Genomic DNA, 14,930 nt, shown 5'->3' on the forward strand with positions numbered 1-14,930 from the left:
TTACCAGCAGGTGCCAGGTCGTGCTGAAAAATGAAATCTTCATCTCCATAAAGCTTTTCAGCAGATGGAAGCATGAAGTGCTCCAAAATCTCCTGATAGCTAGCTGCATTGACCATGCCCTTGATAAAACACAGTAGAACAACACCAGCAGCTGAAATGGCACCTCAGACCATTACTGACTGTGGGTACTTGACACTGGACTTCAGGCATTTTGGCATTTCCTTCTCCCCTGTCTTCCTCCAAACTCTGGCACCTTGATTTCCGAATGACATGCAAAATTTGCTTTCATCTGAAAAAAGTACTTTGGACCACTGAGCAACAGTGGTCCAAAGTCTCTGGTCTCTGTAGCCCAGTTCAGGTGCTTCTGCCGCTGTTTCAGGTTCAAAAGTGGCTTGATCTGAGGAATGCGGCACCTGTAGTACATTTCAAGCACACGTCTGTGCACGGTGGCTCTGGATGTTTCTACTCCAGACTCAGTCCACTGTTTCTGCAGGTCCCACAAGGTCTGGAATTCGCCCTTCTCCACAATCTTTATCAGGGTGCGGTCACCTCTTCGGGTTGTGCAGCGTTTCCTGCCACACTTTTTCCTTCCCATAGACTTCCTACTGAGGTGCCTTGATACAGCACTCTGGGAACAGCCTATTCCACAGGTGTCAAACCGATTCCAGAAAGGGCCAAGTGGATGCAGGTTTGCTTTCCAACCAATGAAGCGGACACCTTTTCGCCAATCAGATCTTTTACATGTGTAATCAGTTAAACTTTGTCAGGTGCTGCTTGTTTCAGTAGGAAGTTCATTGGTTAAACTCTCTGCACGGTATCGGTTGGAACAAAATCCAGCACCCACTTGGCCCTTTCTGGAATCGGTTTGACACCTGTGGCCTATTCGCTCAGAAATTTCTTTCTGGGTCTTAGCCTCTTGCTCGATGGTGTCGATGATGGCCTTCTGGACAACAGTCAGGTCGGAAGTCTTGCCCATGATTGCGGTTTTGAGTAATGAACCAGGCTGGGAGTTTTTAAAAGCCTGAGGAATCTTTTGCAGGGGTTTTGAGTTAATCTGTTGATTCAGATGATTAGGTTAGTACCTTCTTTAGAGGACATTTTCATGAAATGCAAATTTTTTGAGATAGGGATTTTTGGTTTTTCTTGACTATTTTTTGCCAAAATCATCAATATTAAAACAGTAAAAGGCTTGAACTACTTCAGCTGTGTGTAATGAATCTAAATATATATGAAAGTCTAATGTTTATCAGTACATTACAGAAAATAATGAACTTTATCACAATATGCTAATTTTTTGAGAAGGACTATACATATGCATAATTTCTTGATTTGACACCTTTTTGGGTGCATTTCGTCAAGCGTGCTGTAGAGGGCGCAGTGAGGCTAAGTAATTAGGTTCAAGGCTGTCCTAACAGGAACTTTTTTAACACCTTTACATATAAATTATAAATACAAGTACAGTACCACTTTAAATAATTTAATAAAAGGCTGCGGGGTAAACCATTTAAAGTGTTTTTATTGTTAAAAAGAAGGACACCTCACCCTTTCCGTTGCCGTTCTCTTCATCCTGCACAAAGAAAAAACAAGCAGTAGGTATTTAATTAAAAAAAAAAAAAAAACATGAATTTTGAGACGTCTGCTTTTTTAGTCACTCAATTCTACAGTGAAAAACAAAGCATATGTAGTACAGATCAGCCAGAGCCTAGATGTGAATCAACAGTCCCCCTTTCAATCTGATGGCACTTGTGCGGTCATAGTGAGGTGTTGCGTGAAGATTATTGCTCTCCTTCTAAACTATGTATTATTTAATACCTGTTCATTTGCTTTTTAGCAGTTGCAAGAGACTTGTAAATGACTTTACAATGATGCAATACACACACACACACACACACACACACACACAAGCTGAGTGGACAGTTTGTGGTCAGGGTGACTGTGGGCTGACTGCAGCCTGGGCTTTAGGCCTCGCTGAGTGAGCTCATTCCTGACTGGCTGCACACAATGCTGGAGGGGCTTTACCGGCACACAATGTGAGCCTGGAGTCGGACCATGAACCCAGACCACCAGTAGCCAGTAAGCCCAAAACTGATTTGAAGCCTTAACCTTGTCTTGAAACAATTTCAAAACACCAACCATTGCCTGAGCCCTAATTTGAATGTCTCACCAAGGCTTGAAAACATACCTCAAAACCCTTATCCTGGTTTGAAACCCTTTTTTTACAACCTTACCTTAACTCATTCACTCCCAGCCATTTTCACCGGAACAAGGCCCTTCGCTCCCGGCTCCAAGGCCCACAGAAAATTGTTCTATTGCTACAGTATATAAACATGGAACCCACCAAAAGAAAGATTACTCTCTTCTTTCAGCAGGGGAAAAAAAAGTTCATATCTTTTTCCATTCTTTAGAAATCAGCATTAAAAAATAGCTTAGTTTGAAAAAACTGAGAAATTGAGCTTTTTGTGAAAGCATAAATTTCAAACATAATTTTGACTTTAACACAGCTATTTTTTGCTTTAGTTTAGTGCTGCAACGATTAATCGATTAACTCGAGTATTCGATTAGAAAAAAATATTCGAATTAAATGTTGCTTCGAATATTCGTTTAACTAAAGTGGCGTTGTAATGGTTTATTTTGAAAGTGTGCATTTCATTTATTAGGGTGGATACACTACCCTCTGGTCTGCCTCATTTCATATGGCTTAATCCAACTGCTCCCTGTTCAGACCAACGTAAGTTTTTATTTGAGCTCATGTTTTTTTAATGCATTCGTAATTTAGTTTATAGGTATATTTAGCCGTTTTTGTGAGAATATGTGTCTGAACCATTTGTTAGGAGCATTGTAAAAAAAAAAAAATGTTAGCATTTAAGCTAGCGGACTTTTGCTATGTACGTTAGCCAATTGTTCTTTTGTTGTACATAGATCCTTTTTTTTTTTTTTTTTTTTTAATACCGTTTGTGGCTCAGCTCAGGTATTTTAATTTTTCGTGTTCCTTATCCGATTACTCGATTATTCGAACTAGTTCAACGATTAATCAACTACTAAAATAATCGATACATCCCAAAACATCTGAATAATGTTTTCCTTTTACAAAATAACATAACAAGACAAATAGAGCTTTTGATAGCAAAGTAACAATTTGTTTACACATAACTAACTGAGAGATGACACTGTTGTTGCCACGACAGCCACGTAAACTTTTCCCTCATCACCGCCTGTCTCATAAAGATGGATTTTTTGGAGTTTCTGCAGGGTCTGCTCAGCAAACAGCACGGACTCAACGACATCGTCCGCTGCACTGGTAGTCCCGGTCGTTCTGCTCGGTCGTCCAGCGCCTGGCATCCGGGCGTCCTCTCGGTTGTTCTGCTCGGTCATCCGCCGCCTGGCATCCTTCCGCCGGTGCCCCGGCCGTGCGGCCCAGCCGTTCGTTGCCGATGAATCGGATTGCGGGTCTTACCAATTGCGCTACTGCCCTCCAGTGGCCAGTTTTATTGCTTTAAAATGGATTTTCAGCTTTGTGCTTTGGAGCTCAGTTGAATCAGAACCCAGAGATGTCTCTCATGAAAAAAAAAATGTAAAAGACGTCTAAATACGTCTTTGGGACACTGAAACAATTAAAAATAGAACGTATTTATACGTTTTTGGGCGCAAATGAGTTAAGTACCATTAAAGGTGTTAGATGTCTAATCTATTTTAAATGGGGGGGTGGGCTGGCAGTGAATGATCACTTTTGAACCCTGACTCCATCTTGAAAACCCTCACCTTTGCTTAAAACCGTAATCTATCATTAAATCCCCAACATTACATAAAAATGCAGACATCCTGAACCATTAACTCTGACTCAGAATCCAAATTTGAAACCTTAACCTTGGCTTGAAAGCCTAATTGTACTATTTAATTTAGTCAAAGTGAGACAGAGAATTTTATATTACAGTCGTTGGTATTTTTCACTGGAAACTAGTAGTGTGAACCTCTTGGTACCTCACGAAACGATACGATTTGCGATACAAAGCTCACGATAACGATGATCAGACGATACAACGATTATCGATACATTGGTCAGGAAATCATTCTAGGATATTCTACAAATAACTAATAAACAGAAAAACAAGCTTCTGCTGTGAATTGGAATGAGTTTATCACTGGTAGACATCCAATCCATTTGAAATGGCAGACAATGCCAGGCAATGGGGTAATTTTGGGCCATTTAATGTCATTTACCTGTTCATTTTCAGTTATTTTCTGTTGATTTTCGGGTATTTTATGGGTCTCTTCCTGTTTATTTTGAGTCAAAGAACAGGAACCTGGGAATCACCCAAATGAATAGACAGTGACTCAAACTCAACAGAAAATGACCTGTAAATGCCCTAAAATGAACAGCAAGTGACCTGTAACTGCCCTGGAAATCGGACAGAATGACTGTGAATGCTCTGGTTTCGAATGATGGGCGTCGAGCACCGTCAATGCAGCCTTAAGGCCGAGGTATGCTTCCGCGTCAGAACTGCGCTGTCAAGGAAGACCCGATTTACGACCCTGCGCCGTAGCTTCTCTGGGGCCTTCTTTCTTTTCTGACATCGTGTCGAGGTGGAAATGGACTATGATTGGTCAGACTGTTGTTTCCGGTTCAGCACGAAATCACCACCATTCTCAAACATTATTTTTCTACAGGCAAAAATGGACCAAGCCGACGAGAGTATCAACGAAGAGGAAGTACGACAACTTCTACAATGGCTCGTCAAGACATTACGAAGATTGCCAAGTGGCAAGCAATTCGTGGGAGTAGTTTGCTGAAAATACGGTGCTGGAGGTCAGCCAGCGATTGAATAAAAGAATGGAAGGACCACACAAGTATGCATGTGTTTGGAATCGAATGGCCACAAGAAGCGGTGACCCAGTCGGCCAAAAACTTCCAACTTTTTCTCACTTTATGTCGTATTTTTGGTTCGTGCACTTCATCATTTATTGTGTACATATGTTTGCTGTGAGTCCGTGACTTATTTTCGTGTCACACTTCAAGTTTCGGAAGAATAAAGAACAAGTTTGGTGTCAAAAGAGTTGTTTTGATGTTTAATTTTCCACAACAGACAGTTCACACTCGATAAATCATCACTGATTGAGAGTGCCTCGGTGCTTTTATGATAACGTTAACATCAAGGTTTCAAACGTAGTTTGGGAAGTTCCATAGCTGCCATAAATCTGCTATGGCTTCCCACTGGCTGGTTGTAGGACATGGCAAACACATCGGGCTGGAGGGCTTTGCAGACCTTGCACGCAGTGCTCGACGCCAGTTTGAAGCTAGCCGCCAAAGCTAGCTGGTCTCCACCCGAGTCTAGAACTCTCTGTGCGGCATCAAAAGTCGGCCAGACCACCTCGAAACAGTCTTCTGCGTCGCCTGCGCCCCAACATTTGTATGATCAACATTTATTTAATGTTTAATGAGCTGAAGATTTACATTCAAACGTTCCATCTTGCATTATTTTTTTTTCTCCATTTTACTAGACTAGCTGAAGTCAACAAGCATGCCCCAAAACCGTACAAACATAACGCCACAGCCCTCTAGTGGCTTGGCGGTGAATTACAGAGCAAGGCGTTCACTCACCGCAGAACTATCGAATGCTCGTTGACGCCGTAGTCACTTCTCCGTCACCGCAACGTAGGAGCATAACTCAGGCTTGAGAGTTAACTGAGACACTATTATGGTGGAAGATTTTGGTAGCAACTTGTTGGTTCATTTTTATTGTGGACATTGACACGTTTTCAAAACGATATCTCAATTCTTGGCAGGAGCATATCGATAACCTTTTGGGATACAAAGTTATCACCATTTCGATATTTTGTCACACTCCTACTGGAAACAAAAAAACACTGTATGTGTACAATATGGAACTGTGCACCGTATAAATCAGAATTAAAGGTCCTGAACCAAATATATGATGGCATTAAATATACTCTGGCTGTGCGTGTTTTATACAATTTACACTTCGAAGCTCTCAGGTCCCTTTTGCGTGTTTATTTTTGTAGCACACATGGTCTCCATTTCATCCCGCCTCGACTTTGTTAAAGAACTTGGGCAGACGTTTTTCTTTCTCCGTTCAAAGCGCGAGATAAGGCTAATTGTGGCTCAGCGGCACAGGGTCAACCGGGTTGAGTTGGAGGCTGCAGAATAGAACAAAAGCTGAGGCAAAGACCCTTAACATAGGAGGGAAGAAAAGACTTTTCACTGTGCGTTTGTAGCTGTGGTTGAGGTGTGTGGGCAAACAAACGTCTCCAGATGTTGAACTCCAAGCCGTACGGAGGCACTTGAGAACAAGACGTCTATTATTACACTTTCACCAACCCGACAGCTGCGCATTGAATGAGTGTCCTTGTTGGCTGCGGTGCTACTCGCAGCCGGGCAGTACCAGGCCACACTGGGACAATAGAAACACTGCTGCTCTACCTCCGCTGTCACATGCTGGATTTAGACAATCGTGGCCTCACAAATGAAGATGAGATGATGATTTCAAGACTGGGTTGGGGTTTCATTTTACAGGTATTAGGGTTAAAAAAAAAAATTTCTCTCTTTTATTTGAACGTAACATGTTTGGAAATGATTGGCTCGGACTGCTAAAAAATGAACCATGATTTCTGCTAGTACTTTGGTGTCTTGAGACTTTGCTTCTCACCTTGAGATCTGTGTGCAGGCTGGACTCAGGCGGGTAAACGATGAAGTGCCGCAGGGTGAAGCCGAAGCCCTGTGAGTTTTTGCGAAGGACCAGTGTGCGGGGGCCCTTCCACACCATGCTGACGCCCTCCTTGCCCGTCCGAGATGCCATCGGCGGCCGGGGGTTGTTGTCGGCGGCGGGCGACGAGAGACCATCCCTCCGCCCTTTCGCCTGCGGACACCAGGAAGAGATGAGATTTAATCAATGGAAGAGAGGGGTCACATGCCTGACCTTGGAGTTTTCCCGCACAAATTCCCACCCTGTCTCCAAATATGTCATTCCCAAAAGGCTGAGTAAAGAAAACGGCCGAGCTGACAGACACATGCGAGAACTCTCACCCCCGTGCTGCCCCGAAGACCCACATCTGTCAATCAAACGTCATCACCTGACCAAACAAGACCTCGTCATCCAAAGCCTTAATTAGGCTTAGAGTTACCAAGAGATCACCAAAACCCCAAATACACTTTATTTATTTTTATGCTGGGGATTTATTTCACCAATAGTTGGTGAAAATGTTGCATTTTTTTAACAACACAATGTTAAAGGGAATGACAACACCTTTATCATGTCCGTTCGAGGGGAAAAAATCTTGTTTAATAAATAACATTCTTCTGATAACTTATAGTGGAAAAAAACAAATAAAAGCCAGTATTTCCAGAAAGTCGCTACCAGACATGTGGGGACGACATTTTATAAATGCCGGTATGGTACTATTTTAGCCAACAAAAAGGTGAGCATTCCAAAATTTATCATTCCTTATAATGTCATTAATACCCATTGTCACATGAACCTCTTCTTGAGTCTGAGTGCATGTGCGTGGGTATAACTGACATGAGAAAATGGCTGCGCCAATAAGCTGTGTCATTTTTTGTTTAAATATTTTTTTTGTCCATTATCAGAAGTGTGAGTTCACAATTTGCATACTTAAATACTTTGAGCACCTGCCTTTTATATGGAAGTTATTTATACCAGGTGGTGTCTTGCACATCAATGTACTTAAAATACCCCCCCCCCCCCCAAAAAAAAACAGTAAAAATAAAATGTACAGAAAATAGTGTACACATTGAAATCACAGGCTACGTTCATACAGCAGGTCTTAATGCACAAATCCAATTTATTGTCATCTTTTTTTTTTGGCATGCCCGTTCAGACTGCCTTTGCCCATTGAGACTGTTCAAATATAGCACACGCGCACTAATTCGCCGTCCGACACGCTGAGCAAGAAAACCCGCACGCGCAGAAGCATCAAAACAAATGACTACACATGCTGCCTGTCATCCTCTATTCCAGGGCGATCGTATTTTGATTTCCAAAAAGAGGACACAAATAACAGACATAAATAATCCCCATTTAGGCTTATATTCAAAGTTTCTGTGGATCGATAGCATGCACGCACTGTCCGTGCATGTCACACACACATACGGGCAGTTTTCCCCGACTCTCGGCCGTGTAAGCAATCTTGAAATATTGCTCATAAAGACCAGAGAGACAACCGATCATTCTCAGGCTATCCTCAACCCATTGTTATTTATTTATGACTGTTGCCAAGCCCGACCTTTCCCCAAAAGCCGTGTTCAAGGCAAGCTAGGCGCTAACGGACAGCTGCACCGCTACCGTAGCGCGCAGTCTCTCTCCCGCTCTTTGATGACGTAATTGCTGCATGAATACTGATTTGGGAGACTAGACAGTTCAGACCGCTGCAGCGTTCTGGAAAAATGTGGCCCAGATTGGATTTAAACCACATATGAAAGTGACCCAGATCGGATTTGAAATGGTCCACTTCTATGCGACTTGTCCCGTTCAGACCGTCAAGTTAATGCCTCACACGAGTCGGAAAAGCACGAAAAAATTGGATTCGTGCATTAAGACCTGCAGTATGAACGCAGCCATAAAGTCTGCATCCTTCTGTTCTCCTAACCCTAACCCTAAAACAACTATATTACCATTTTATGAATAAGCCATTAGTTATTGTCTCAACAACATCTTGCTAGCTTTTTAATTACACTGAGCAATCCAGTCATTATTTTGGCTCACCTCTTATTAACTTATTGCTAACGACTAGCTTCAGTAGTTCACAATGTTATAAATGAGAATATCTGTGCAAAAAGTCTAGTATACAAATGTATCACCATCTGATGTATTAGCTGTAACAGCCATTCATATGTTAAACAGACATTAAAAAACATTCTATGTCTGGTCAAAACTTCACTTCCTGACATAAACATCACTGCATATGACTGACACGCAGCAGACTTCACATAGCATACACACAGGTGGTCACACCGCAACAGGAAGTGGCAGGCCAGAGGCAGGAAGTGGGCTCGCGTTACAGGGCAGGACAACCAGACGCGCCTAAAAATAACCACTTCCACTCTTCGCTCCTCCATCTCCTCCTCCTCCTCCTCCATTATCCTTGCTTTCCCAACATGCAAACATTTTAAAAAAAATTTTATCTCCATTATTTTATTCTTTCAGTGCCATTCACAATGATAGACGTCCAATCATGTGGCTGTTTACATCGAAACGTTAAAGAGTGACTTTCTCATTATCTATATGAATTGTTTTCCCTCATAAACCCATTTATTTTATGTTGTTGTATTATGCCAATTTCATTAATTCATTACATTTAAGGAATATGTGTTTTTTAAAGAATTGTTTAAACATTATATTTTATTCAGGATTATGTGTAATTTTTAAGTATCGTCATTTTTAAGGGTATTCATTCATTTAAGAATTACTTATAAGTGAAACCTTAATTTGGGAAATTTATTTCATATAACAAATTTAACCACAAATATTTAATGATGACCGTGATTTTTAAGATTTTTAAGAAACCCTAACCCTTAAAAAGGATTTGGGAAAATTAATTAATCTTAAAAATTGTATTCAGTTTATTTATCTAAGAATTGTGTCTCTTTTTAAAAGGAAGATTAAACCCTTTGTTTTGAAAATCACATTAATTTTAAAAATCTATTTCGTAAAATAAATGTATTATCTGCAGAGCTGAAACTATTACTCGAATAATTCGAGTAACTGGATTTTAAAACTTGATCGAGGAATTTTCTCCGCCTCGAGGAATCGTTGAATTTTGCCAGCTCCAAGCATGACATTTTGCCTGAACTACTTTTAACGCGGTACAACACTCTGACGTCACGAGCGTACAGGGAGAAACCAGAGGCAGTGAATATAAGCGCTATACAAGTATAAGACCATTTACCATTTCAACCATGCATGAATATAGAGGTAGCAATGAAGAAGCTGACGAAAGCGAAGAGAAAGGCACCAAGAAAAAGCAGAAAATGTCAAAAGTGTGGGAGCATTTCAAACTGGACACCAGAGGTGTGCGAAATTTCCAATTCTTAGATTATTCGCGATTCCGCCATGGAAGATTCGAGAACGATTCACAAACATCCAAATTCCGATTATTAAAATATGCCAGGTAAAGCGGAACTAAAACACAGTCAGCTCGGTCTTCGGAAAGCAATGGGGAACGGACTGACAGAAAACATCATTTACCTAACTTCTGCTGACAGCCGCTACAAACTATGTCCACATAATGCTACGGTAGATATCACATGTATATAGAACTAGATGCAAAATGATAGACTCGGCGGTGTTAGCAACTTAGCACATGTATAGAAAACTAGATGTGATATGACAGACTCGCCGGCATCAGTAAACAGCCGCCATCTTAAAGTAGTAGACTTTCCCAGAAGGTATTCTAGCGAACCTAATTAACTTTTTATCTAAAATACTCCTAAATCGGCAAAATCTTGACTTGAATCTATCTTTAAATGATTAAAAAGTTTTAAAACTTTCACATGTCGAAAGTAGACAGAAGGGAAATTATGGAATAACAGGAGCAATTTTAACAGCTTTAACAGTTGATTCACAACATTAAATTAATAGAATGTACTTTAAAGCTGCTGATACAGAATGGGGACTTGAGTATTTTATTTAGTTTTGAACGTTTAACTTGATTAGGGTTTCATCAAAAATCGATTTACAGTACAATGAAATTGTAATTGAATCGTTAGGTGCCCCAAGATTCCCACCTCTACTGGACACCGAGGCGAACACGGTTTCATGTATTTACTGACAGCGCTTGCATAACACTACAGCATGTCTTCAATGCTGCAGCTCCACCGAAGGCAGTCCGTTTACTCCAAGAGCGGAGGAGCGATACTCGGGACAAGGTAAAACTAAGTTAACGCAGCGCTAGTAAATAAGATTAACGTTACTGTACCTTCCTAACATGACGTTAGCCCAGCGGAGGGCTAGGTTTCTATTAATCATGACGAATGTTGATGCGTGGCTAACGTGTCTTTCATACAGGCTTTATTTAATCTGTAAAAACACAGCGCTTTAGAGTGATGAGGGTTTAAAATAAAAACATAATAAAGCTAACTGTTGATTTAAGCTCGGTTGTCATTGATAGATAAAACACCAAGTAGCACTGGTGCCAAATGTTCTCCAATACAGCAAGTAGGCATGTAACAGTATGATATTCTGACGGTATGATAACCTTAAGCAAAAATATCACGGTATCATGGTATTGTATTAAACTCTGAAATGTGTTACTTTAAGATATCTGGGTTTAAAATTAAAAATAAAAAAACTTTTTTCCATTGAACAGCATTTTAATTTTTCAAAACATATTGACAATTTGGGACATAAGTATAATGTTAAATTAAAATAAATATTAAAATAACTAATATTCTAAATAAAATTAAAATGCAGTCCTTTAGGTGAGCCAAACCCACAGCCACAGCTCAACATGATTACCATCAGAAAAATAATTGAATTATTTTCCATAAGAAGCACGTGTGTATGATTCGTATCATGTTCACGTTAAACCACACACTCTCTCAACACAGACAGTTGCCAGAGAGAGAGAAAACACGCTTTACCACCACTAGACACACTAAACACACTAGAGTTAACCCTCGTAGCTGTTGTGAAACGTTCATGACAGTGTTTACGAAACTTTAATACTGTACAAATGCGATATCATATTGGAGGTATTGCCTCCTCGGCAGCCAACCTCCGCAAACGTGTTTTACATGACGGTTGGCCCCCGCGGCCGTCTGTAACTGTAACGGCAGGAGTTTCACCTCCTCTAGCCATCATGCAGCACACCTGACTCACTGACACTAAGCAACAACCGGTGGGGGAGGGTTGAGCCTTACAGCTGAAAGCGAGGGATTTCTCCATGCATTTTTGGGACATAAAAAATAGCTAATACCTTAGGGACGGTATGACGGAAAATTTTTGCGGTTTTGAAACCTTTATGTTTTAATACCATGATATACATTGAAACTGGTAATCGGCACATGCCTGACAGCAAGTGTCATAAATTTATTTTGAACACTGCAAAAACTCAAAATCCTATCAAGACTTACAATTTAGACGAACGTAAAACTTAACTAGACCTTAAAGAGCATACGACATGAGAAAAAGTCTTAAATAGCATTATTATGTGAATTAGAATCATATTTTCAGACGATTCGACTATATACAACAATGTAGCAAAGCGCAGATGACGAGAAATTAAGTCTTTTAATCTGCCGGTTAGCCACGCCTACCATTATAGAGCTCTAGCGTCCCCAACAGGTGGATGACGTCAGCGGGAGAATGGGCTCATCGGTTTTACTATTCAGCCCATTGAGGGGTAATAATTCAGAACGAGGAAAACGCAACGAAAAGAGCCGCAAAATGTCATTGTTTCTGTCTCTCTACTTCAATATTTTTACAGGATATTATTTTTATCCAAGTATTTTTCCCCCAATTGCTAAATAAATGGCATGGTCATGACAGATAACAGTCTTGTGCTATATGGAATATGAAATAATAAAAATGCACTTATTCAGGACGACATGGCAAAATTACGCCATAATGGTCAAAACTGTCGACTTCACCTTTACTGTCGCACCTCCCGAACGATATTTTATGACACCTAAATCGGGCTTAAGTCATTTCCCTTCCCCAGCTTCGGAGAATGTAAACAAACCAAGAGGCGTGACAGCTAGCTGACATGCTAACCCGAACTGAGTGATGTTTCAAAATCTTCAAAGCGGAAAATCACACATAACTAGCCCGGAACCTTTGACATGACGACTGGGTTGTCGATTTGTCTTCGCTGGTCGGCAAACCGCCTGGCGGAGAGCAATGTACAGTTCGTTCCCCGGAGGAGGGCGGCTGCAATTGTTGTGCAGCTAACGTGCAGCTAATGTGCATGAGGAGAGCTTTTTACATGCCTATCAATGATCAAACATAAGTAGTCCTTTATTTAAAGAAAGTTTGTAGTGTTTACTTTGTAATCGCTGTATTCGCGGCTCTTTTTAAAACAAGTTGCAATTTCTGATCGGGTCGAAAATGTGAAAGAACATCGGGCACACCAAGAGTGCAAAAGCCGAGTATAGTGCTTGCTTGGCGGTGGTATGTGCGACAAGGAGCATGTCAGCCACAAAATGCAAGCCACCTCCGTATTAAAATGATCCCAGTATTTGACATAATACAAAACAAGATGTTTACTCACTTCCTCGTAAGTCCTATGGTCCCACAGTAGTAGGGCTTGTTTTGGCCAATATCCACGGTGAATGGGAACCTTTTGAAACTCCAAAAAGGCGCACATGCCTCTCCCTCATACAGCAAGATTTTTCTGCAGCCGTTTGGCTGGCGTGATGCGAAAAATAAATGTATTAATCCGCAAAATCAGCTGAATCCTTAGTTCTTCTCATACAACAGTACAGCTGTATAGTGAAGAGGACTCCTTCTACCGTACACGTCACAGCGCCCTCTTTGTCAACTCGAAACTGTTGCCGGAAGTCACGCATTTTCATGGCGCGGGATTAAAAAAAAACTAAATAAATATAGCGATCACTTCTACACACATCTAAGCGGTCCATACCATTCAGGAGCATAAAATACCGTGTGTATTTTTAAATAAACATGCTTTTTCGTGTCACATGCACTTTAAAAATAGCTTGACCCAAATGGAAATTCAATTGAAACACGTGGGAAAAACATCGGACTTTTAAGTGGTGTGTTATCAAGCGTAATGACATTTTTTAGGTAAGAATTTTTTTTTTTTTTTTTTCATTATAAGATCTTAAGGTTTTTGAGTGAAAGCAGGGATTTTTTCGGTCACATTTGAGATGCAATTTTTGTCTGTTTTCAACAATGTACATCTAAAATAATGACATTGTCTAAAAATGGTTAAATATTTGGTGAAATGTGTTGTTTCCGCATGTATATTTTTATTATTGCTCTTTAGCTAAAAAAATAAAAATAAAAAAAATAAAAAATAAAAATAAAAAGTTATCCGATTACTCGATTAATCGATGGAATTTTCAGTAGAAACTTGATTGCTAAACTATTCAATTGCTGCAGCCCTAATTGTCTACATCCTTTTCAAGAATAATTACAATCTTTGTTGTGTAAAATGTAACTTTTTTAAAGTTCGCGAAATGCAAACACCGCGGCAATGTTACTGTACATGCCTTTATGTGATAATCATCTTTGCTTAGTGGAGATGAAAAGCTTTAGTTGGAGCACAACAGAGATAATCGAATCAGATTGCAAATATTGTCGGATAGCACCCGTATGTATGTGTAATATTTTGTCTCCACTTAAATCACAGCTGACAATAGAAAGTAGGCGTCTATTTTCCTTGTACTGTACCACTGCTGCATGAAGATGCTTGAGAGGCACAGAGGGGGGTTGTCAAGCAAACACTAAAAAGGAGAGGGCCAGAAAAGGAAGCGAAGGAGGGCAAAGGGAGAAATTCCTCAGAGGGAGAGGTTTGGTCAGGACAAGTCAGAACACACGCAAACCTGCACAGAGAGAGTGAAAAAGCGGATAAGAGGATGAAGAGAAGAGGAGGAGTATCGGGCCCCAGCGAAGCGACAGGCTCCGGCATGCCGTTTTTCGACCGCATGGCTCCGCCCAGCACTGAGAAAACCGAACCCTGTGATTACCCCAAACACAGCATCGGCCTGCAGGGTCGGTGTGAGAAATTGTCGACAAGCCTGGCATCTTTTGCAAAGAGTCCCAAGATAGAAGAGAAATCTAGTAGTGATCAAAAACACAAAAGTCTTTCGAGTTGGGATTATGGTTCATTTAAATTAAGGGAGAGTTCGAAACGGTATAGTTTCGTACACTGGCTGTTATAATTTTGTTATTCACAAAGCATAATACTGTCTCAGTGTAAATTCCTAGTTATGTGAA

General features: G+C 40.6%; 1 protein-coding gene across 8 annotated transcripts in view; it reads right to left on the reverse strand.

Annotated features, from left to right (window-relative positions):
* Positions 1-14,930, reverse strand: part of arhgap23a (Rho GTPase activating protein 23a) — a 120,080-nt gene that overhangs the window by 36,508 nt on the left and 68,642 nt on the right. For all 8 annotated transcript variants that reach the window (XM_057817840.1, XM_057817841.1, XM_057817842.1 and 5 more), the window contains 2 exons: positions 6,663-6,872; positions 1,543-1,567 (listed from right to left, as the gene is read on the reverse strand). In XM_057817840.1, coding sequence (XP_057673823.1) covers positions 1,543-1,567; positions 6,663-6,872 — 235 coding nt within the window. The remainder of the gene's footprint in view (positions 1-1,542; positions 1,568-6,662; positions 6,873-14,930) is intronic.

This window comes from Corythoichthys intestinalis, chromosome 16, assembly GCF_030265065.1.
Source record: "Corythoichthys intestinalis isolate RoL2023-P3 chromosome 16, ASM3026506v1, whole genome shotgun sequence".
In the NCBI taxonomy this organism is placed as follows: domain Eukaryota; kingdom Metazoa; phylum Chordata; class Actinopteri; order Syngnathiformes; family Syngnathidae; genus Corythoichthys; species Corythoichthys intestinalis.